This window comes from Dipteris shenzhenensis, chromosome 9, assembly GCF_047967505.1.
Source record: "Dipteris shenzhenensis isolate YYH24624 ecotype China chromosome 9, Dip_SZ_1.0, whole genome shotgun sequence".
In the NCBI taxonomy this organism is placed as follows: Eukaryota; Viridiplantae; Streptophyta; class Polypodiopsida; order Gleicheniales; family Dipteridaceae; genus Dipteris; species Dipteris shenzhenensis.
Window position 1 is genome coordinate 10705577 of NC_141604.1, and position 26186 is coordinate 10731762.

The window sequence follows — 26186 nt, forward strand, 5'->3', positions numbered from 1 at the left end:
ATCCCGGATCTCAAGGTGCCAAACAAGGGACTGACGCTCGACCTCCTCTCTGCATCTGCGCTAAGCACGAATGAGGCCCCCTGCTAATCTCTGCCAGACCTTATGGAGGCTCCTCATCAAGGGGAAACCCTTCCCCGTAAGGGGAGCCTCTGAGAAGATCCATCTGTGTGAAAGCTGCCACTGCCCCACAATGCGTGGGGTGTTCCTGAGAAGCCCTTGCTATAAGAGGAGCTTCCAGGGCTCTACACTGAGGCCGCGAACAACCAACTTGCCCAAGAGGGCTCTGCTCTGCATCTCCGAATCAATGATACCCAAGTCTCCTAGTCCCTGCAGCATGATCACCGTCTACTAAGCAACCCGGGCTCTAATATTCTACGTGTCGTCCGAACCTACCTATAGAAAGTTTCGAACCAACCGTCGGCGGTGCCCAATGCACCCTCTATGAAAACACCAACAGGAGGCGATATACCAGGCCGTGGCAAGAAGGACCTGGTTTGCTACTAAGGCACGACCTGCTAGGGAGAGTTTGACCGAGCTCCAGTAGAGAAGCTTGCGCCATACACTCTCAAGGACCAAGGCGATCTGTTGCTCTGCTGTAATGTCAATACCGACCTAGCATCCGAGGTATCTCGCTGTCTGGCCCCGCGGTATCCATCTGAAGCCAAAGTCGCTCCCCCACTCACATCTCCTGTGTCTCCTCAGAGCCTGTGAAGAAACCTATGGACTTTGTCCAGTTGATCCATGCAGCTGAGGCCTAACAGTAGATAGCCAGAGCTCCCCTGACTCTCTCCAAACTCGTTGTGGTGCCCTCTTCATACAAGGCCGTGTCGTCTGCAAACTCAGAGTCGAGCAACTCCTCCTCCTGCCTGGTTGGGAGCCTCAACCCTGTGAGGCCTGCCACCTGTGATTTCAAGTAGTAGCCCAGAGCCTCCGCCACAAACAAGAAGAAGAAGGGAGTGAGGGGGCAGCCCTGGCGGACCGAGCGAGAAAGAGGAAAGGCCTCGCCCGTGTGTCCTCCAATAAGCATCTGGCTAGAGCTCCCCGCATAGAGCGCAGAAACTCCCCTAACCCATCTGTCTGAGAAACCCAATCTCCGCATAGTACCCTCCAAAAAGGACCACTCCACCCTATCGAAGGCCTTCTCGAAATCCAAGAGGAGGACAGCCAACAACTGTGACTCCTCCCTAGACCAATCCACTGCCTCCCAGAACGTGAAGATGTTGTCCAAGATGCTACACTCCTAGACAAACCCGATCTGTGTGTCGTGAATGATGTCAGTAAGATGAGGCCGTAACCGCGAACTCAAGACCTTGGCGAGGATCTTGTATGCAATATCAAGTAGCGTGATCGGTCTCCACTACCGGATATCTGACCTATCTCCCCCTTTCGGGATCAAACAAATCACCCCCTGCTCAGGGACTAAGGGAGGGAGCCCGTGTCGAAAATCTCCTGGCAAGCTAGTCGGAAAGGGGTGGAGATGATCTCCCAGAAGTTCCAAAAAAAGGCCGGAGTCAAGCCATCCTCGCTAGGACACATTTGGGTCAGGAGAGCCTTGAGGGCTTCCCAGAGCTCCTCATCCATGAAAGGCTTCTCCAGACTGCTGCACAAATCCTACGAGACTACCATCGGAACGTGATCCCAAACTACCTCCCGGGCCACAAGACCAGCTGTTGCACTCATCCTCTTTGTCTGAAAGAGCTTGCTGTAAAAACATGTGGTCAGGTCTAAAATCTCCTGCGGGTCAGTGTGCATAATGCCTTGCAGATCTCGAAGATGTTGCAGCTGCGTGCCTCGCGGCCCAGTGGTCTGAAAAAACTGCTTTGTCATCCTGTCCCCCTGTTGTACCCATCAAGCCCGGGAAGAGTGATAGGAGAACTCAGCCCGCCAAATCTATGTGTCCTAAAGCTCAAGACGAGCACTCTCAAACCTGTCCCTAAGCCACTGAGATCCTGAGTTGCCGCTCTATGGAGGCAAGGTCTCTCCTCAGTGCCCGCACGCGCTCTTGAAGAACCCTCCTCCGCCTAAGGGCATAAGCCTTTAGCTCCTCACTGCTCCTTTGGATTGCATCAGTCACCCACGGAGCCCAACCCTCACACGGTGCCGTCTTTGCCTGTTGCCAAATCCCTGCCATGACCTGCTAGATCTCCTCGTCCTGCAGGAGGTTCTCTGGAACGCGGACCTCCTTTTGGGGGAGAGTCCTGTGGGGCTGCTCTAAGTGAAGTACTACTGGAGAGTGATCTGACATCGTGGTACCTGGCAAAATCCCAGTAGAGCCACCTCTGTGCAGAGCCCAGTCCCCAACGTAGAAGTGGTCTAGCCTCTCAAGCAGTCCATCCTGTCTCCTCTGTCCGAAAGAGAAGAGGAGGATGCCAGGTATGCTACTGAAATCCGGCTCACGCCATAGGTCTCCGCCTGATCATGAAAATGAACTGCTCCCAGGTGCTCCGCTCTGTTGCTGGCATCTCAGAGGAGGCGCCGCCTTGCTGGGGGGAGTAGGGGCAGCCACAGGCCCCCCTTGCTGATTAGGCTAGCCGGGGCTCTAGACTCGCTCCTCAACCATTGACGGGCTAACGTTCGCAGCTTCCGCCGCATCAGAAGCTCTTGGGGCTCGCTGCTGATGCAAGGGTGGGTGCGGGCACTGAACCTCCATAATGGGAGGATCCTCTAGCTGGGCAGTGGCCCCTTCCGCTGGGAGAGGTGGATTTCCATGTAGCTCAGGTGCCTCTCAAAAAGCCCTGTCTCTCTCTTTGCATCTAGTCCTCTACCTACGACGCTTGCGGTAGCATCATCATATACCATTGTCAGTTAGCACTATCCACTAGCACTTTCATGTAGCACTGCTAAGTAGCATTGTTAACTATTTGCTAGCTACTATTAAACTAGCAGTGTTAACTAGCACTAGCATGTAGCACTGCCGACTAGCATTGCATGAACTAGCACTATCAACTAGCACTGCTAGTTAGCTAGCAGTATCAACTAGCACAACCATGTAGCACTGTCAACTAGCACTGCATCAACTAGCACTAACAAGTAGCACTGTTAGTTAGTAGCAATATCAACCAGCATGACCATGTAGCACTCTCAACTGGCACTGTCCAATCTGTCCAATCAAATAGCACTATTTGCACTATTAAAGTTAACTATTGCTTGGTTTCTTTTTCTTTTTAACCTAGAGTTAGTAGCAATATCAACCAACATGACCATGTAGCACTCTCAGCTAGCACTTTCAACTAGCACTATTGAAGTTAACTATTGCTTGGTTTCTTTCTTTTTAACCTGGGTCAAGTCCCCTCCTTAGGGAGTCACCCAAGGGGTCTGAGACTCCTGCTGCTCCTTTCTGGAAGAGTGTTGGGCTCTGACCTGGGGCTTTGACCTGTTGACTCTGTCTGCTTTGCGGGGGTGGGGAAGGAGGAGCTCGGCCTTGGCCGCGGGGGCAATCTCTAGCTAGGTGACCCATCTGTTTGCAACGAAGACACTGGCCTGGTAACCCAAAAATCTCCACTTGTTGGCGAAGTTCGCCCCCTTCGAGGGTCTCTAGGAGGATTAACTCTTGGAGGGACTCTGGGGTCTCAACCACTAGTCTGATCCCGGGGACCCTGTCATCTGCTACAACTGAGGCGGCCAACTCTGGCGGAGACTTGAGCACGGTGCCAAATGCCCGACCGATGGAGGGGAGGATGGCTCGATGCTCCTTTGGGAGCCCTGGGAAGCAGAGTGTAACCAAAAAACGAGAAACATGGTGTGTCATGTCCATGTCCTCCACTGTCAAGCCATGGTACCAAGGAAAGAGGTACACTAGATGCGGGCCCAGGAGGATGGGGCTCTGCTCCACGAGTGTCGAGGCAGTGTCCAGGGAGCTCAGCTGGATGAGGAATATGCCTCTTCCATAGATGGTGACCTCTTGGATGTGGTCACCCTCTAATGCTAAGCTCGCCTGGATCCACTCTCGCACCTATCTCCTTGTAGGAGTGAGGCCCATAATTCTGCCCACGATCGCCTTGTCCTGGAGGGACTGAACTGCCTGCTGTACCTATTGCTTGTCAGCTGGGGAAAGAAGAACCTTAACGGCCGTGGGATTCGAGGAAGAAGGAGGGAGCGGAGGAGATGGCGAAGGAGCAGAGGAGAGCCGATGAAGGAGAGGAGGAGGGAGAGGAGGAGAAGGCGGAAGGGGACGAGGAGGCGGAGGGGTGGAGATGACACGGAGAGACGAGATGGCAGGAGGCGGAGCTGATAGAGGGGGAGACAGATGAGGCGGAGTGCGGAGGGAAGGCGATGGGCTGTGGAAGGCGGGGTAGCGAGGTAGCCAAGGAGCAGCGGCAACAGCTCCTTTAGCTCTGAGCAACTTTTCAATGTTGAGTGCCTTCTCTTCTGCTAGAGGAAGCTTGATGACGGATCCAATGATAAGGCGTTTAATGCTCAGGAGAAGAGCAAAGGGATAGGGAAGGGAAAGCCTAGCCATGGCAAGCCCAAGAAGAATGCGAAGTCCAAAGAGGATGGGGACTCTTTTGATGGTGAGAACAAGAAAGAGCGAAAGGACCAAAAGAAGTGCTTCCATTGTGACCTCCAAGGACACTTTGGGAATGACTGCATGAAGAAGAAGGAGAATCAGAAGGACTAGTTTAAAGGAGACAAGAACGACAGCAAATGTGGTAACCAGTGAAGAACTTTTCTTAGTGATATCTCCATGTGTTAGTGAGGTTAAGTATGTAGACCTTGGTGTTTCAGTATGCATGTCTGATATTGAAAGGTGATATGGAGAGGAATCAACAACCATGGAGGTGAAGGATAGCAAGGAGTCTCAGATTGCGGAGCTCGTATCATTGACATGATGAAGTCTCTTTGGAAGGACCTCAGGATTCAAGGTTAGATGGAAGCTAGGATACTGAAGGGAGCACTATAGGATTACACAGGGGAGCTGTAAGAGCCTCCTTGAGGTACATGGCTTGTTTTCAAAGCAAGCAAACAAGGAGGTGCATCAACTAGTATGTGCATTCTACATGGGAAAAGAGTGTGCCACGATCAAAAGAGTACCTGCATAGGGGCTCATCAGGAGCTCAAGGTTTATTTGGTTGTAGATCTTGCCAAAGGGTGGACAAGTTGAACAAACCTTGGGAGTACGGTGCTTGGAAAACTCAAGGCTGCTCACATATCCTGAGGGAGACAGCTGGATCATATTTGCACCAATATGCTCATGATCACTCAACGAGTTCATGACCAAAGAAGGTTGTGCCATGGACCAATGGTACTGCCAAGTTTGTACCTATGTACCACAGTGGTTCGCTTGCGCTTGCACAAACTAGACCTCGAGCAGTAGGAGCTGCTGGTTGAAAGACCAGAGAACGACGACGAATCAGGGAGAAAACCAGCAGCAATCTGGTACAGCACAATGAACACATTTTTTGTATATGATTTGGTCCACATTGGACAAATATATATTGCTGGTTCTACATCTCTCTTGTGCATTGTTCATTTACTATCTGCTCATCTACATAGTACACATCACGGAAGTGAAGCTGGAATTGTGCTCGCTAGCACCACCATCAAAGAACCAGGCATCATGAACTTCTGAAACTAGCATACATGCATCATAAACATCACGATTATACTGACATGTAACCGAGAAATCCCAATGCTGGTCTTGTGCAAAATTAGCTGATTCATGTCGATCTTATGCACTAAGGAGAACCAGATACTACAAGACCAGACTCTTTCTTCTTCTTTTCAGATGCAATATGAATGAGGGGGTTTACCAGCTGAAACCTTAACTTTGCCTTTGTTTTTATGTTGGGCAGCAAAGGCTTGATCACTAGCCATAGAAGCATTGCGATTTGCACGACTTTGCTCCTCCTAAAGACGAAGAGCAACCACTTGGTCAAAAGAGAAATGGTTGGCATTGCCACCTGCAACCAACCTCAATGTAGTAGCAAAGCCCTGATAAGAATCAGGCAGCCCATCAAGGGTATTAAAAACAAGCTGAGAATCTCATCAATATTGGCCAATTGCTCTTTCAAATCCTTCACATTAGTAAGATAGGCATCCATGTTACCACCCCCTTCAAGCTTCAAGTCCCTCACCTGCTTGCGGAGATGGGCAATCCTTGCCTCATTCTGCACTTGATATAAGGATGCAAGCTGATCCCATGCTTGCTTAGCTGTCTTGCAAGACTGGATATGAGGGATGATAACCCTTTTGACTGAAAGAGCAATCAAGGCATGTGCTTTGGCATCATGACCATCCCATTGAATCTGCCCGTGTAGGAGGCAAAGTACTTGTAGTAGTAGATGCAGCTGCTCTAGAAGAAGCATTAGACCCATCACCTGAAGTAGTACAAGAGGCAGTAGCCATTGATGCAAATAGAGAAGCAGTATCACAATGGACAAAGGCAAAAAGGAGAGATACAACTCAAAACTGCAAGTACTAGTGACTGCACAAGCCTCATGGCTTTCAACTGCACAAATATCTTGCTGTCCCAAATAAGATGCTTAGTGGACAGCAAGTATGTGACTTGAAGACTGCAAAAACCAGTCCCAAATGCTAAAATTTGTGACCTTCAATGCTCTAAAGTGCAGCAGCAAGACCCAAACTCTAAATTCAGTGGAGATAGTCACCCCAAAATGATGTAGCAAGCTCCAAATGCCAAAGTCAGCTAGTGTATGTGCTCCAAAAGCTGGCACGCTTCAAGAGGCAGCACTAAACTGCTCCGAACTGAAGAGAAATGCTGAGAAAAAGCTTCAAATGGCTGGCACACACTTCGAGGCAGAACCGTACTGCATGAATGCCTGCCACAATCCCGTACAGGTCCATACAGGGTGTACAGACCACACGTGTGGAGTAAAGCGCCGAATCCGTACGGCTCCAACAGGACTGTACAAAGGCCGTACTGCAATAAATGCTGCTGTCAGCTCATATAGGTTCCGTACACAGGCACAGCAGCAATAAATGCAGTTAATGAGGCTGACAGCAGACCGTACAGCAATTAATGAGCCTGTACGGCTCACACGTGCGACGCTTGCAGTCTGTACAAAGTGTACGGAGTTCCATAAAGTCTTCAATGACTTCAATAGAGCAGCAAATGAGCCAAAAAATGCAGCAGCAACTCCAAGAAGGTATTTTCCCGCGATAGAAGGGCTGGAAACTTACTCAGATAGCTGCAGCAAGGACCAATGCCTTGGGAAATGTGCCGACCAGCAAGGGGATAAGCCGAAATGAGGCTGGAACAGGTCACCAACAGCTTGGGGAAGCTGGAAATGGCTAGAGGATGAAACCCTAACCTGCTCTGATACCACTATTGGCTATGGCAGGCAATAGAAGCTCAGAAAAAGAGTGGGAGAAAGCCAAAAACGAGCTGTTGTATTGAAAATGCTGCTACAATGAGTGGAGGCTCAAGAGGAAGCCAACATGACAAAACCCTAGGGCTAAATGCCCTAGCTAGACTAAGTGTCCTAACTGAACTAGGTGGTACATGAACCAACTGTACCAACGGTCCTGACTGACTGTAACTAGTCCTACAAGGCACATACCAAGGAACAAGTGGCACGTATGGATAGCCCATAGAATGGCCTCCACTCACAACCCTTGATGGGACCTGTGGACAGGCTGCTCCTACCCGCATTTTGCTAGGGCACCTTGGGCTGATGTGCGAGACCCTTGTGCCCCCCTCAGAAGGCTGTGTTGTTGCAAGGTGGCCGGAGTCTTGTGCACCTCACTTTCCCCTCCCGTTTCAGATTTCACACTGTCACTAGAGTGGTCCACAGCGAGGTCTGATAGCCAACATACAGATTGACCTTGTGCTAGGAAGTCGGCAAGCCTATGGACCGTGAGCAATCCCTCTCTTCTCTCAATCTCAGCCTTCCCTCTTTCTCCTTTCGCCTCGCTTCTTCTCTTGCCAGGGCCCCTATCTGCCTCTTTTCTTTCTCTTTCTGCCTTAGGCCTTCCCTCCTTCCCCGCCAGTTCTTACTATTTTTCCTTCCTTCTTGGGATCAATTTGCACCTCAATGCTCATGTGATAGGCAATGTGACCCCTCCCGATCTAGCCAGAAGAGCTCCAATGGCAGCATGCTCGAGTCCCACATCCTACCACATCATGCTTACAACAGAGGACAAGCAGTAGGTTGAGATTCTCGATGATAGAGCGATCATTGGGAGATTGGTGGACGCAAATCAAAGATAGGGTTCCGGCAACCCTAGATCTAGAGGGGGATCACATTCAGGATGTGACCATATATGGATGTGGAGTTTTCTTGATCCCAATCAATGGCTACTCAGCATACCCTGATTTGTTGACTTTGGCCTGCAGTACAGGCATGGTATGAATGAACTCAAGCTTCTAGATTTAGGGTTCTCCTCCCCTCAGTCCTCCCCATGAGTTGGGCAATACTAAACTGGAACAAGCTTACGAGGGCTATGAGTTGCACAGCAATCAATTGGTACATGCACGGTTTTCGCACTAGGTGCATCAATGACCCAGCAGCTGATCTTCATACAAGAGTTGCACCGAGTCATTGTTGGGCAATTGATAATGTTTTAATGATCCAAGAGCATATGTTCTCAACAATGGATCAGGAGACACAGATGCTTACACCCAACACAAGGTCGTGAAATTTGCTCCCTAGCAATAGGACACCGTGATGCAATTGGGACAAGCCTCGGCTTCGGAGGTTTTCATGGGGGTGAGCTAATAGGAGAGGTAGAGCGGTACAGATGGGCATTCACGATTGTTGGAAGAGACTTAATCTGAAGTCCGAAACAACAAGCGAGGGGCTTCCTTCTCTGTCATATCGACAACAGAGCGGCGTTGTAACATGGAGATAGCCTAACTCAGTCTCTCTCCTGCTCACTACCATGCGAACTGAAAGAATGCTGCACTCAAAACACAAGAGGGAAAATAAATACTGAACAATGTCTGCTGAATACAACTGTAAAGAAACAAGTATTGTATGGAGGAAGAACCCTCACTACAAAAGAGAGAACTAAAGGCTGTTGCACTGGACTGAACCACTAACTGGGGGGGCTGGAAGGGGCTGCTGGGCTGCTACAGACTTTCCAAGCCTAATCTTGATCCCTGGAGCTGCTACTAAGGGCTAGAGCACTAGAAGACTTGGATAAAGAATGAGGCCAAGGGGCTGGCCTTATATAGGATTTTAGGGAAGATTGACCGACCTGGTCATCTGATCAATGCCAACCATTGACCAGGTTGGTCAAAAGTCAACGTTGGCCAAAAAGTCAACGCGTTACCTTTTTTACCAAAAAGCCAACTCTGTATATTTTGACCTGTTTTGTCTTTGGAGGGTGCCTGGCGGTATTTGATGGCATTGCAGCCTGTAAGCAGCATTCCATGGGCTGTGGATGCTCGTGACATCCCCTTTTCCTGAAATTAGAACTAGGGCTGAAATTAGAACTGGGGTATGAAGAGAGCCTCCCAATAGCTCAGAATCCTCATTTAATGGAATTGAATACCTGGCTCATAAATCCTGATCTAACGGAACTGCATCCGAAGGTCTTTTGCTGACTTCTGGTACGAATACTTGCTACGGGTTGATCATCCAGAAAGATGCTCAAAGCGATTCTCCTCTGTGCATATTGGCGATAGGAACAGAGGAAGATTCTTCGTGAGGGAGGGGAGACATCCTAATCCTGTGCGACCCTGAGTGGCCGACCGTCGACCCACCCTGAGATCTTCAAAGTGGTTGAAGAGACCTCCATGTTGCTCTCTATCTACTGCCTCGGAAATGCAGCATTCAAGGCAATGATATCCGTCAGTGTAAGAGTCAACCGGGCCTTCTTGGATGCTTTGGTGGAAATGATATCCTCTAAGCTTCCTCAATCTGCCAGGATAAGGACCTTCTGACCACCAATCTGGCCATTAAACTGAAATATATTGGGAAACTGACGAGGGTCCCCCCTCTGCTGATTTTCAAGCTCCTCGGTAATCACTGAGGTTGTCCCCGTAGGAGTTGAAGCTGTGGATGAACCACAGCTCCTGCTCGAAGTTTCTGGTAATGCAGGCAATTTTCCTTCTTATGACCCGGCACATGACAATGGAAGCATCGATTTTCTTTGAAGCTTGGCATAGAGTTGCTCATGTCGCTGCATCCAAGTACCCACCATGACCGTTGCTGTCCTACGCCATCCAACTCTTCTTCTGCTGCCCAGTCCCACCCTCACCTTGTGTGGACTCCTAAGACTTCTTACTGTTGACTTGGATCCTTGACCCTTGTGCATGAGCTCGAAATTCTGTCTGAAACTTCTGACATACCACTGGATGTCTGTATGCAGCCCATGGAGAATTTCCTCCAATTGCAAGTGTATAAACACCTGGGTGACATTCACCGTCTCAGTACCCCCTGGCGCATCTCTTAGAGTTGACTCTAAAGTCTGTCCAAGTACTGAGGTGTTAGGGACCATGATCGGATGTCTTTCACGAACTCCGTCCACCCATACTGAGGTGTCTCCTCGTCTGCATCATAATGGTGAGGCTAGAGGTGAGGGCTTAGAGTAGAAAGGCTAGAGGTGAGGGCTATGAGAAGGAGGGCTGCATAACAGACCAACATCAAAATGTAAAAGCACTCATGGCCAAAGAGCGACAACCTCTCCTATTCTTAAACTCACATGAATGGCCATTTAATAACTCCACAAAAGAAAACAACTGAAAATGAGATGCAAACCTACCCCATTAAAAGATCCTCTTTCAATTAATCAATCATACTTGAACGACCCTCCTAAAAAACAAGCTACTCACCTGCTTCCTTCCCCTTACACCTAAATGTGGAGTTGCAAGGGTAATGAAGTTGATGGGCAATAGCCCACCAATGGTTTCCTTTCGTCGTGTATTCGATAACCCTATCTCTGTATGATCGTCATGGCTCCCCTTCTCAGAACCGAACAATATGGCTACTGCATATCGAGCAAACAATCCACCGAGCGAATGTCCCAGAAAGGAGATTTGTTTCAGGCTTGGATTTTTTGAGATGATCTGCTTTACCTGCAAAATGAAGAATGAAAACACAAATCGCCAACATGAAAAGGTTACTCTTATCAGACATTATGATGATAAGTATTTCCATAAACCAAAGGTCACCTCATCTGCAAGTCGTCTTCCAGCTACATCAACCCCTGCAAGGGTCTGTGCATATGAGTTAGCAGCACTAGCTGCCAAAGCCCATGCATTTGCAGGAAAATTTGGGTAAGTAAAAGAAGCAGGTAAAATTTTAATCCAAAGAATGATTAAACGGACCAGAAATCCATGTATGACAAGGACAAAGCTTTTAGTACACTCACCGTATATCAAAAACTTGTTGCTCAACCGTCTTTTCAATTCAGATTCCACATATTTCCAATCACTAGGGCTGCCAAAATCCCAAGGCTTCACAGTCAGCTACGCATAGTTCTAAGACTTGCCAATCTGCTCTTCTTCTCAAAGCATCCCACATACGAAAACCGTTTGAATTTTCACAGATAATGTGGCTGACCATTGTCCACATTGTGGAAAATAGACAATCAAAAAAACCAGAAGGTAAAAGAAGGGACAACAATTTGCATCGTCTAGAGTGACCAGGCTGTTGCGCGAACATGTTTCACAGACATTGTAAACGCAATATTAAGACACTTCTCTCGTTCCCATTTGGATGATTGTTGGATAAGCCTACGTAAGATCAAGGTATGACAAAGTAAGCCCTACTTCCCGCTTGGCGCCTTTGATCATGTGCTGTGCGTGTGGTCTACTGATATAAGATACTAAGCAGGCGGATATGAAGGTACCTGGAAAGAATACCGTGCACAAGAACTAGGAGGTGTTCCTGCTCAGATTCAGCCGATGACGTATGCATGATGGGATCCCGATCAATTACTGGCATAACGCGTTCATTACCCTCGTCCTGTGATGAAATTATGCTAATAAGATAGTGAACCAATGCAGAAGCCCGGTGAAAAGCTCGCCACAGCTGAGAAAACAAGTAGGTGAAATTCCAGTCTGTAGAAGGAGATGCGCGATCTGCCTCCAACATTTGAAAAGTCTAAGCTGTTGGAAAAATTGATGCGATTCTACGCCGGTCGAGAGTGGTTCGGAAAGTTTCGAGCGAGTGAAGTAGCGCGTAAACTTTGAAACTGTAAGACAGGAGAGGGAGCAACGTTGAAGAATGGAAGGCAAGAGGAAAAAGGCACCTGAATGATGAAAGGATGCGTCTACAGGAGAAATCGAAGTCGGAAAGGGGCGAGCATCGAGAGAAAGCTTGAGGGGGTATGGAAAGGAGGGATATGCGAAGCGTAGAAGGGAGAGGGAGGAAAGGAAGGAGGGAGGAGAATGTGAGAGGCGGCAAGGGGGACGAGAAACGCGCGGAGGATGCCACATGACGAAGATGAAGATGAAGATGAAGATGAAGATGATGATGAAGACGATGAAGAAGATTGACGATCGATGAAAGAAAGCAGGCATGAGAAGCGGGCGCGCGAGAGACGCGGAGGTAGGCAACTAATACTGCGCCGCTTCTCTCTTCCGCTTTCAATTCATCATCCGCCACCCTCGAGCCTTGGAACTAGTTCTCTAGCCAAGCTGCACTCTCTATTGAGTGTGTTCGTGTGTGTGTGTGTGTGTTTTTTTGTTTGTTTGTTTGTGTGTGTGTGTGAGAGGGAGCTTTTCTTTTCCTCTTTCTCATCGATAGGGCATTGGCTCTTTTCTGGAGCCCTGCCCTGTTGTAAAATGGTTGTTTCATAATTTAATGTTCATAGTTTCACGGGAAAAAACGTGTGTTTGTTATTGTGTTTTCAGACCACTTTGTGTGTGTGTGTTTTCACTATAACAAAAGAGTGTGCATGTGTGTGCCTGTATTTTCACTTTCTTTTTTTTTAAGTGTGTGTGTGTGTGTGTGTGTGTGTGTTTTCCAAAAAACTCCTCTCCACCACTCTGCGATAGCATTCCCACACTAGGGAATACCTTTCATTTTTCTTTGCGGAGCAGAGCTTGTTTTTGCCTGCTCTTCACGAGGCTCTTGACCATCACAATAAGTAGACGTAGAAAGCAAGCCATATGGTGGGATGGAATGAGCCAAATTTACCCCGAGACCGCCTAGTGTGTGAGGTTTTGGGTGTCAGGGGGTGCTCTCAATCACCCCTAGACTAGTTGTCAATCTCCGACTGGCTAGGTGCTAAACATTTTGAGACATGTGGTAGGGGGGTTAGTGCATGGGTAATCAAATTCGGATAAGCATGATTAGACACGCAACTATCATCTGGTGCATGGGCATCATGTCTCTCGCTAGGTTCAGATGGGGTGGCAGCCATTATGCAATGTTTAGATAGGACGGACTCCTTTCGCTTTTTTGTGGTCCCCATGGAAGGTGGTTTTTAGTTTCTTGATGGGTGCTTGGGCAAGGGGGAATGCTAGATAAGTCTTTGTCCACATACATATTGTGGACAAAGACATATTGGGCAAGGGGGAATGCTAGATAAGTCCACATACATATTGTGCTCAAATGCACTTCTCACACATCAACCCACCCCTATAGCATGGCTAGTTTTCGCCTCAACCTAAACCCACCTTGCACGTTGGAAGAACTACTACCTATAAACAAGCTAGAGAATCCAATAGGTTATTGTGATGATCTGAGGGTGTATACAGATAGAAGCGCCCAAGCTTGGGCACTGCTCCATCCACCAATGAGCATGTGAGGAGGAGGGAGTACGTTTACAGGCTACCCAAGAAGAACTTTTTGCTGGCTGCCATGGTGTTAACTGCACACCCTGAAATTCTTGGGTGGCCAAGCATGGGCACCTACTTATCCACCAATCGTAGTAATTCATAAGTTTCTTATTTTATACTTTTAATTGGCGGGCATTGAGAGACATTGTGTGGTTTGTAAAGACCCTTACCCAAGCTTTTTCCATAGGGGTGCATGTACATTGGGCAGTGCTAAGCCTCACATGGGTGTCTATAAAGGGCCTAAAGGAAAATAGAGAAAATGCCACTACCGTCGGAGTACGTCACTAAATTCAAGAATCTTCATTGGCCCTTCACATGCCATGTATAGTAGGCAGCTAGACTAGAGAACAACAAGAGCATGACACCAAGACAGTGACATACTAACAAACAAAACATATAAAACCTAATCTAACACTATTTATAAAAACAAACTAACTAAGAAACAACTAAACTTACTTAGCACTCTAACTACAATTAGCATCCACTAATGAAAGTAGCTTGACCAAGAAGTTGAAAACAAAGGGCATCAACCTTGATTACCCAAATTTCTAAATCCCATAGACCCATAGCAAGGCTAAAAATTATCTATTCGAGTGCATTCCGACATGTTTGAGAACTACACCAACCTTGGTTTGAGGAGCTCCTATATTTTGTGTTCTCATGTATATTTCATACATTTATTTATATATTTCTCTTGTAATATATTCACTCACTCACTCTCTCTCTCTCTCTCACACACACACACACACGTGATCAAGATATGGTACTGATAGGGTATTTACATAATGATATGGTGTTCCAAAGTAAAAGAGACACTAGATGAAGACATATTCTTAAGTTATTGGGCTCTATTAGCAATGACCCTCACTCTTTGTCTCAAATATGCACAAAGAACTGCTTATTGAAACATGCTTATAGGGGATGCATGACCTCCATTACATTGTCAGCTTATGTGAGGGTCTGCTTGAAGATGAACTAGGCCACCTATTTTTATGAGTGGAGTAGTGGCAAACCATACATTCAATGATGAATAACATGGTCATGGCATGCATGGACCTAACAAGGTCTAATTTAAAGGCACATATGATTTTTCCTTTATATATATATATATATATATATATTCAATCGAATTTCATGAGCCATATCATTCCTATTTCTTAAGTGGGAAAATAAAAGAATTTGTATAAGTCTAAGGTATGCTTAAATCATAACATAAGGCATCCAATGACATGTTATGAAGGGCTGACTGCCCATAATCATTTTTTACCCTAACAATGCATCGATTGATGCTTGGAAATACATGACAAAGTGAATGTGAAACCTAAACTAAGGATACATGCATGAAACAACGTAAAGATGAACCGACTGGCGTATCAACTCCCACAAATTCGCTTGGATCACCACCACTGACTCTTCACCAACTCACGAGGTCAGCCAGGATATGATGAACCTATAAATGCATGCTTTAGAACCAGTTTGGCATCACTGCCAGCTACTGTATATGTTGATGATGTCAATTTCATCACATGCAATGTCAAGTTCAAGATTAAGCATCAAGTAGATGTGGTCCTTGCTAAATGGAGGCATGCTTGGCATGCTTGCCTCGTGTGAAGGAGGTTTTGTGCCTACATAAGGAATCAATATTACAATGGTGAACCTTCCTAAAATAAAATATATTGGTTATTCCCCCCTCCTTCCTCGCCCCCAAAAAAAAAAACAATAACAACAAATTAGAATGAAAGCTGACCAATTGCTTGTGCTAAGCCTTGGCTAATGCAAGAGATGCACTATACTAGTTTCATGAACTTGATGCCACGTCAAGGAGGAGAAAGCATTCATGACAAACATTTTTTCTGTCCAATTTGGTCCTCTTCCAACATTATAAAGAAGTCAAGGTCCTTCCATTGATCAAAAAATGAGGATCATATTATTTTGCTCTACCAACAATTGTGTGATGAAGACTCCCACAGTGGGGTGTGTGTGTGTGTATTCAGTCATAGGCAAGATTAACTAGAATAATTTAGATATGGAGAATAAATACTTTAAGAAATAAAATTAAGTTTAATTTCATATGTATTATTACAACCAAACCCCGGTAGGGTTATAAAAAATGAGTAAATAGTGTCAAATCCGTCAGGTAGTCGAGGCTCCAAGGTCAAGGTCCACTTACCCTCCACCATCCAAATAAACCATGTTATAGTATAGCTCAATTTGGGTAGATAGGTAAATATGCATGTTTCCCTCGCTTTACCTATGAACAAGAAGATCCCTCCAGATTCTAGCGTATAAAAGTATAATGAATTAACGAAGGAAAGCACTCATAAATAATGCATTAACTCTATTGTAAAGGAAATGTACCAATAGGCTAAAGTTGCATTTAAAGAAGGAGTAAATTAATTAAAGAGGAAATCTAAGTTGGGTTTGGTGTACGGGGCTAGTGATGATAAGTTCACTATACATGGTAATGTGACATGAATGCTAGGATTTCATGTAAGGTTCTTAGTGGATATGTTCTTGATGATGTTCCATGATGTATAAGGCTGCAAAAATAGATAGCAAGTGGTGGTGGCAAGTTAAGATAAATGATGTGAACATTACTAACTTAGAATGCTGAGCCAACACTGTGAGGTTGCAAGATGATTTTCTAGACCTGCAAGTTGGTAATTAGTGATGATGTGGCACATCAATCATTGCCAACATGCCAATGGTGTCAAGCACGAAAAGGATTTCACATGGTGAACATGGCCCATGCTAGAGGTCACCAATAAATTTGGAAATCCATTAAACCTAACTTTCCAAGCATAATACCAACCTTAGCAGGATTTGGGTTAGGTTTTACTGGGGTTTTCACTTAAGCAGAATACTTTTCACTTGGGGAAGGGCAATATTGGAGCTTGTCCAAGTCGACTTTCACCTCCAAAAAATTAAGTAGCTTCATCACATGTAGGACTATAATCATTGTAAAATTGGTCATGTTTAGAGGCATTTACAAAATCATTACATTTATTTCTATATTTTTTATGACCAACCATGTCATAGCTTGTGGTAAATATCTACAATAGATAATCTTAATCATGAGGATCTAACCATTAGATCATAGATTTTACCTTGGGTCCACAGAAACTTATGCATCTCCTAATCACTCATGTGTGCATGTAAACATTTATTCACAACCTTATGCACATGTATACATTCACACAAAGGCACCCACATGTGTGCACATCTACATGCACACACACACACACTTCCTATTCACTTTTTACCTTACACTTACTTTACCTTTTTTCCTTCCCCCCCCCCCCTTTTCATTCACACTCTCTTTCCTTTCTCTCATTAACACTCCCTAATTTCCCTATTTTCCCTATTTTCCTTAATTTTCCCTATTTTCCCTAATTTCCCTTTTTCCTTAATTCTCCCACCCCCTTTGTCATTTTTCCCTATTCCTATTTTTCCTTTATTTTCTTTAATCACCATATTTTCCAATTTTCCTAATTTCCTACTTTCCTATCTCCCCTAATCCCGTAATCCCCCTATGTTCCCCTATTCCCACTACTCCTCCTTAATCTTTACTTTCTAAACCCCTCTAGCCACCTTCAAAACTCTCCCTAATCTCCCTATTTCCCCCTAATTTCCCATAATTTTCCTACCCCCATTTCATTTCTCACTATTCCTACTTTCCTTTCTCTTCTTTAACCACCATATTTTTCCAAATTTTTTTATAATTTCCTACTTTCCTATTTCCCTAAACCCCTTTATTCCTATTTTTTATATTTTTCTAAATTCCCTAACTTTCCTAAAATACTAATTTTCTTATTCTCCTATTTATCCCTATTGATTTGTTTACCTTTATTCCCCTAATATTCCTTTATCTATTACCTATCTTTCCTACGTTACCCTATCTTCCTCTATTCCCCCTATTACTTTATTAACCCCCCCCATCCCCATCTCGTAAATGTGCCACCTATACTCCTTCCCCCCCCATCTCGTAAATGTGCCGCCTCTCCTCGCTTCATGGTCTACCTTCCTCAATTTGCGCACCCACTGACCTTCTTGCTTCCCCTTCTTTGGGCCCCTCGCTTCACACTTCCTCGACTAGCTTCTACTTCCATCTATATTAACCCCCTCCCTCTCACTCACTATCTATCACTCTTCATCCTACACTAATCATCTCGGTTTTCGTGCTCCACCCCACCAACTTCGACATTTGCGCTCCGATCACCCTTCGACTCTGACAACCACCGCCTCTAGTACTCTACCCTTGCACGCGCCTTCACGCCTCTCTATCCAAGCATGGATTCTGAGGTAGGCAGATTCCCCTCTTCAATAAAAGTGTTGCTGCCAACGACTTTTCAAAGCATTACTACTTGCTTTATGACTTTGGTTTAAAAAAATTATTCTTCCTTTAATGATGTCTATTCCTTTTTTATGGATATTTATTGCAAAGTACTTCTATTAAAACATTCTCTTTTTTTCACTCCAAATTTGTCTACTTTTCACTATGAAAGGGGTGTTGTTAATATCTACTACACACACACATGCATGCATCACAACCTTATGCACATGTATACATAAAAGCAAACACATGTGCATGCGCGCACACACACACACACACCCTTCCTCTTGGGGATCCTTGTTGCTTGGGTGGGAATACCATGACAAGATCAAAGTCAAAATACTTTGCCTCTGAGATCAATGTTGGGGTTGAAATTTCAACTTTGTTTTTGCTAGTGAAATTCATCTTTGGTTTATGATTAGGGACATACTATCTTTTTCCTGTGGTTTGGGGAGTCTTTCTAATTTGTAAGACCAGATTGACTATGTTTCTAACCCCCTTGGGATGTACCGTGTCATTTGTAATATGGTTGAATGGACATGTGCATTTATACACCCATGGTGGCCTTGAAATGGTACAGATGGCCCATATTTTCAAATGGAACTCGCTTGGTGCTTGGATCTTTGGGGAGTTAATGGAGCTTGTGTCCACTTGCACATTTAACCATTTCCTAAAAGGATAGAGATTGTTCTGTGCTCACACATTGCTCAGAAAAAATCTATAATAGCCACTCCCTTAATGCCCTCGGGAAACCCCCTCTGCAAGAAACTGAACGTTGAGTATGATACTAGAGGAAAAGAGGAGCTTCGAGATGTTGGCGCGAAGGCAGGCAAGAGATAAACTCTGCATGAGGAGAGTTTTTACACTAACAAAGCCTAGTATTTATAAGCAAAGATCAAAGAGAGGTCACATACGGCTCTTGGCAAGAAGAGACAATGGCAATTTTGCTCAAGGGAGCTAGACGCAATGCTTGAAGGTCGAAATAGCATCTACACTCACTCCAAGAAAGCCACTTCATTGGACTACGGATTCATTCAGGTATGTCGGTTCTCTCTATCTACTTACTGGTTTACTAGGCAATCTACTAACAAAAAGTACCGATTGGAACTGTTCTTGCGTGAGATAGTCCGAGCTATGATATGTGAGTGCCCGGTAGACCATGCAGGAGTTTGTTACGTTGTGGGCATCACAAAATGTCAAGAAAATGTTAGCATCAGGTTTTCATTGGCTCGGCCATCTATGAGCATCCATCGACATTTCTTTACTTTGAAGCACCTTGAAGGCTACACATCCCATAGTTTGGTAGAAAAAGCTCAATGCTGTATGTGATTTTTAGAGCAAGGATTCGTGTAGAACATTGAGCTTTTTGAGTATTGTGTTTTCTATGGGTGTGATGGCATGGGAAACTTGATGGCATAAGGGGCAAGATTCTCTACCCCCGACTATTTCTATGCCATGTACTCTTGAGAAAGCTTCACAAATTTCGAGGGAAGCATCCATAACTACACCTCTCTAAGGCACTCAAATGGACAAGGCGGGTTTCAAGAGACGTTTAGGGAGGATGAGTTGCCAACGCTTGGAACCATCCAAAGGTTTGGCTAACATTGTACATACTCGCATAGCTTTGCCTTTCCGGAATATATCCTAGCTCTAAAGAAAATTTGGGATGCACTTACGCTATTTCTCTAGAAGCTAGAGGCTATGATCACGGCCCATGACCTGACCGGGGAGATATGGGGTATACATATTTTAGCTTGAAATGAATAACAAATTGCCATAGAAATTTTACTACATTGTTTTACTTCTTAGATGATCTTTTTTTTTGTGCCCTTGACAATTTATTTTATGGTCTTGGGCAGACCCTTATGAATTATTTGGAGTTATTGTATGTTGAAATAGCAAGATATAATGATATGTTAATGGCTGAAAGGTCCTTTTAAGGTTTCTTTCAACTGCAATCAGGCCCAACAAAGTGGCATCAAAGCTGCCAGGCCAACAGATGGGCATCAAAACTCCCTTTGGGATGGTACATGGAGCTGCAATTAGGCCCAATATGTCACGAACCGATTGGAGGATGCACGTGTGGAAGAATGATGCATAAATTGAGAAGCATTGGTCCTCCAAATGGGGTGGAAGGAGTGCCCATGTGAGTGTATTTTTGCTATTGACAACTCTAGAATGCTCCTGCAATCCACATACCACATATGAATGCATAATGTCTCATGCACACATTCCATGCATATGAGAGTCACAACCTCTCATGCCTCTTGGGATCCATCCCTTGGGCATAGCCCATTATTCTACCCTTAGCCTATGACACTTTATGCCTACCGTTTATTAATGCACCCATGCATTCCTACCCATTCCTATCCTAGGACCTACATGTATGAGTGCACCATTTATTCCATATTAATTAACATATCCAATACATTATCCATATGGCATTTAGCCACTTAAACCTACCTAACCTACCTTCTAATTATTACATTTGATCATGCTAGCCTAATATATTCTAGAGTACAAAATCGTGTTGTGACATGCCCTCTTGCTTGGAACATAGATGTGCTCATCTACTAGGTACTCTTCTTTACCTTCATGGTCTTTAGCAGTCATTAGATTCTTGCATAAACTTCCATACATCTTCATGTCTAGTACTCCTGCCAAACAAATCCAACATTAGTATGTTCCTTAAATCAAATTTACAAATAAATCCATAAGAAAGACATAGTACTTATCTTTCATGTTGTGTTAACAGTCCATGTACTCCTTTGCTTTGGACATTCCTACAAAGACTAATTCAACTTTATCCATTAGGGTTAGTAGGAATCCATTTCCGTTCTACTTTTCCTTTCCAATAAGATACCATTTCCTAATCTATCTCTCTCATATGCTCGCATTGGTCCAAGTTCCAAGTGACCAGTTTGGAACAATTAGTTTTAGGTTGATCACACCCAAAACTTACAAGATAGGCCTAACTTACAAGATCAAGATCACCAGATCTTGCTTGAGTACTCATTCTAGATCCACCCATAGTCATGCGTCCATGACTTACCAATTATTTGAAATCTCTCTAAGGTCACCAGACCTTACTAAGTGCTTACATATCCACCACCTAGTCCAACACCGAGGTAGGACTATGGACCCTTTCAGTGATCATTCCAAATGAATCACTCTTTTAAATGTCCTAACTTCTTAAGATTTCAACTCAACTAATCTAGTCCAATTTAAGGTTACCAAACCTATGGCCATGTATAGCACCCCCTTGCTTGGGAAGAGCCCAAGTACTACCTTGGCTCATTAACCCAACCTAAGAGATTGACTTAACCATCTCTAGTACTCCAACTTCAAGAATCTTGGCACCATGGATGCCTTCCAAAGCCCAGCTGCCCAACGTCTCTATATGATACCATTGTGTACATTTCCAAATTAATAATTGTGCATGTACTCAATTCTTGAGTTTTTTCCTATTTTTACGTATGCTCCTACATGCAAATGCATCTGTAACTACTTCATTATCCTATATGCAAATGCATTATTAATTCATTCTTTGTCCTAATTGCTCATCTTGAGTTTAAGTAGGTCAATCGTTTCACCCTTATCACCATCAATTGTGTATTCCATATTCTAGTGACATTCCTTTCTAGATGACGAGTCACTTTTGTAGCCTCATTCACGTTTCCTCCAACTACTCCAAATTCGTTCACCATCTAACCTATTTATGGTTACTCCTCCAAGTTGATACATCACTTGTTATGTTTCCTTCTTCTAGGTAGGATTCACCATCCTTTTTTAACACTTTTATATCTATTCTTCTAGGATTGATAATCTTTTTCCTATCACCTTTACTAGCCTATTTCAGTCCTTTAATTGTCTAGCCTCTTTTTTCTCCTTTTGTTTTCTCAATAATCTCTTTTAAATTTTTTTTAATGCTGTCTTTTATTTTAAGAACAAGAGGGGTAAATAAGGAGAGGGAGGAGGGCGATTTTTGAGATATGAGGGGGAAATGGCTCTTAAATGAAAGCCAAGAGGGTTCAAAAATCGGGGATGTGGCATTTTGGTGAAGGCGACTTACGAATTTTGGTGAAGGGGAGGGACAAATGGCCTTAAATGCCGACGGCGGCTGAACGAGGCAGAGGGGCAAAGGCAGCGGCTGCAGACTTGGTAGCATTAACATGTGGCGCTGCATTGGCGAAAGGAGGGACGGCTCGGTGGCTACAGGAGGCGGGGCCCACGCGGCTGTGAGTAGCTACAGAGGCGACGGGCAGCGATGGCTGGAGACCTTGATGGCGGGGCCACGTGGTGGATCGTGGCACGTTTCACGGTGCGCCACGTTGTACAGTGCGCAGAGCCTGCAGGCATGCAGAGACGCGCAATGGGGGTCATTAATAGCGGGGACGGGACTGCACGACGGCGGGGCCGAAAAAGAGCTTTTACAAGGCCCCTCCCCCAATTAAAGAGGGGAGGACAAACTCGTTGGTCGCGTCGGCTTTACCCTAGGGCCCGGTCCCCCTATTAGAACTCATGTGGGTGGTCACTGGTCATTAATCGGCGGTGCCCTGGGACTCCCCCCTATTAATGAAAAATAGAGTTCCTTTCTTTTTGTAAAAAAATTCGACTTTCATAGAGGGAAAAAGGAAAGCCCCCTCTTGAATTTCTTTGTGGCTCCTGCTCCACCACGTCCGGTTCCGCTTGTGCACACCATCTTGGTACACAGGTCCATCTCTGGTAGCACCTCCTGGCACCACCCCCTTCCATCACATTCCTGCCTTTGTATTCGAGCAACCCAGCATCCACGATCTTCCACTCGTCCCCCTCACAATGAGTGAACAACCTGGAGTCTTCCAGGCACCATGCTCTGAGGGTCTGTTGCAACCCATCCTTCCTTTGGCAAGGTCTACAACAAAAGTACATCTTCAGATCACCTGGACTGCGAACTTTAAACGCACCTGACTGAACCTGAATCACCCTCCTTCTCGCAAGGGCACAATCCTCCAGTCGTGGAAGTCGATTCCCAAGAGCTTCTGAATCAGGGTCGTCCTTCAGCGAGGTCCCTGCCTTCAGGCTCCCACACCTGTGAGCCTCCTACTTGGGCTCTGATACCATGCGACTTCACGTAGATGTCAGCGATTGCATGCCAGGCTCCCACAGTCAGAGGATCTTGGCTCTGATACCACTTGTCACGAACCAGTTGGAGGATGCACATGTGTGGAAGAATGATGCATAAATTGAGAAGCATTGGCCCTCCAAATGGGGTGGAAGGAGTGCTCACCTGATTGTATTTTTGCTATTGACAACTTTAGAATGCTCCTTCAATCCACATACCACATATGAATGCATAATGCCTCATGCACACATTCCATACATAGGAGAGGTCACAACCTCTCATGCCTCTTTGGATCCATCCCTTGGGCATACCCCATTATTCTTCCCTTAGCCTATGACACTTTATGCCTACCATTTATTAATGCACCCATGCATTCCTACCCATTCCTATCCTAGGACCTACATGCGTCAGTGCGCCATTTATTCCATATCAATTAACATATCCAATACATTATCCATATGGCATTTAGCCACTTAAACCTACCTAACCTACCTTCTAATTATTACATTTGATCATGCTAGCCTAATACATTCTAGACTACAAAATCGTGTCGTGACACAATAGATGGACATCAGAACTCCCTGTGAATGATTACGCATGGAAGATGATGAATTGGAGTCATCGTATTTATAAAAGTGTGCTTCTTTTTGCCTTCTGGAGACTTTGTTGCTGCTGCACAATAGATGCTGTTACAGAGCTAGGTGGTGTCTTCAATTGCTGACTTAGATCCCCATGGGCAATCTACACTATTTGTTTATTGTCAGTCTCCAATAAATTATATATATATATATATATATAGTGTGTACCAAACCACTTAAAATTCTCATCAGAAGTGGAATACTCTCATATATCTGACTGATGAGGGTTTTTTAAAGGTGCCTCTTCTCTCAAGGTTTGATTCCCATGATATGATCTTGATTTTAGGTCTTCGAATGTTTTCATAGAGTTGTACATATTCTTTTGGAGACAGTTATACAAGCTACGACCTTGTAAATTCCTTTGTCTACTCCAAATCACGATAGTAAAGTGTTGCTGTTCTTTTTGTCCTCCAAAGCCTGAACTCACAGTAGTAGATTGCTATGAAAGTGTGCCAGTTCGATGATTTGGTCAAGTTGCTCCATACTTTATTTTGTCTGTAGGACTTGCTGCTCCAATTCACCCTAAAACTACTACGAATGGCTATCATCTTTAGGCCAAGGAAGCTACTTTTGAAGAGCTACAATGACCTACTACAAGTTTTTTCCATCTGCTCGAAACTTCATCAGCTCCTAATTCATTATTAACTCGGGGAGTATAATAGTCTTAATTCTTGATTTCAAGACCCTAGATGACATTATGGGGAAGCTCCTTGAAGGGAGGAAGCATTCACGGGTTCATTATGTTATTAGTCTCTTTAGGAGTTTTAGTTGCTTGGGTTTTCTTTTTTTGTGTGAATTAATGAAATTTAAAAGAAAGGCCTTGGCATGGTTACTAGAAGCAAAGCTAATACTAGCCTTGTTAGATTTGGAAGAGATGCTTCGAGACACTATAGGGAAGCTCCTCTAATTCAGCTCTAGTAACCATGGTTTCATTAGTGCTCTTGGGAGCTATGAATGGCTGAGTTTTCTTTTGAAGAAACTGATAATGCTTAAGAGGAACGCACTTGAATTTTCAAAAGTTTTTCCTACATTTTTCATGTAGTGTTCCCTAGACTTTTCTCTTAATTGCGATTTTCATTACACTTTTCTACATTTTTCCTATACTTTTTTCTTAATTAGGGTGTCCACATTTATACAAAACTCATAATGCCAAGATTTGAGTATTACTAATCTAAGTAGAGTGACATGGATAACAACTGTGCGGTAGCATTGAAGCCTGGCTCCCACAACATGTTTAAAAACTACTAACTTTTGTCTTGTTGTGATGGTGTCAGGTGAGTTGCCATACTTCTCAAATGGATTTGCAATTTCAAATCTTTGGCACAAATTATATGGTGGACTTATGGATTGACTATTGCTATAATCACCCGATTGAGAACCTTTTGTAATTTCTCTTATTATACTTCACTCTTATTGGATGCCATAACCTTTCGGTAAATTTATTAGTCGATAAAGCTATATCAATATTCCCCTCCTTTACATTGGCTTGTGCATAGTATAGCCTTTAGCATGATATGAGGGCTTGAAGTAATGGAGTTGGAAACTTCAGGGATTACATTGAGAATTAGCCATTTCTTGGAGATTAGCTTTTCTATATATTTTTTATAGTGTACTGATTGGAGTGTGATTGATTAGTTCACTCCCACATAAGTCTTTTTATGATAAGGGGCTTGCGAAGAATGGATTATTCTTACATGTGACTACTATGGAGAACTCCTACTTGGAAATATGATTTGGGGCATTTGTATATCGTTGCATCCGGTTCAATTGAAGCATTTTAATTGAAATGAGAATTAGTCCCTTAATGAAGTAGGCTAGATGGTTTGGTAAGCAAAAACACACACACGCGTGCACGCACGCACGTGTGCGCTACATGCAGATGCACCATGCATGCACACATGCACGCACGCACACACACACACACACGCGCACACATACACACATACACATTGACTCACACACATACACAGATGCGAGTATGTGTGCAAATACACACACATAAACACATGCAAGTATGCGCATGCACCCACATGTGTGCGTGCACACACAAATGTGCACACGCACACACAAGTGCATATGCATAGATTGACATGTATATACACACGCGGGCACACAGATGTGCAAATACATTCCTGCAATAAGATACATGATAATTTAATAGCATGTGAATCACAAATATTTGGCGAAATAGTTCATGCATACAAATGCACATGCTACACACATACGTAAATAGTTTTGTTCTTACATTATTTGGTCAAATAATCATTCAATCGATATATATAGTACTATAACATCATCAAGGTTCCCTACTAGTTGTATTTTTGAACATGAATGATCTCTAAAACCTATTTCCCTTCTTATGCGTAGTTGATTCTTCATATTATTAACATGAAATTGCGTTTATAAAAAATCAATCCC

The 26186-nt window shown here is 44.4% G+C and overlaps 1 protein-coding gene across 1 annotated transcript in view; it reads right to left on the reverse strand.

The window, feature by feature from the left end:
* LOC147898180 (Hydrolase-like protein family) overlaps positions 1-12536 on the reverse strand; it is a 63103-nt gene extending 50567 nt beyond the window's left edge. The window contains exons 1-5 of the mRNA XM_087379007.1: positions 12160-12536; positions 11758-11873; positions 11278-11345; positions 11078-11148; positions 10739-10981 (exon numbers count right to left, since the gene is read on the reverse strand). Coding sequence (XP_087235133.1) covers positions 10739-10981; positions 11078-11148; positions 11278-11345; positions 11758-11852 — 477 coding nt within the window. The 5' untranslated portion in view covers positions 11853-11873; positions 12160-12536. The remainder of the gene's footprint in view (positions 1-10738; positions 10982-11077; positions 11149-11277; positions 11346-11757; positions 11874-12159) is intronic.
* Positions 12537-26186: the final 13650 nt, after the last annotated feature.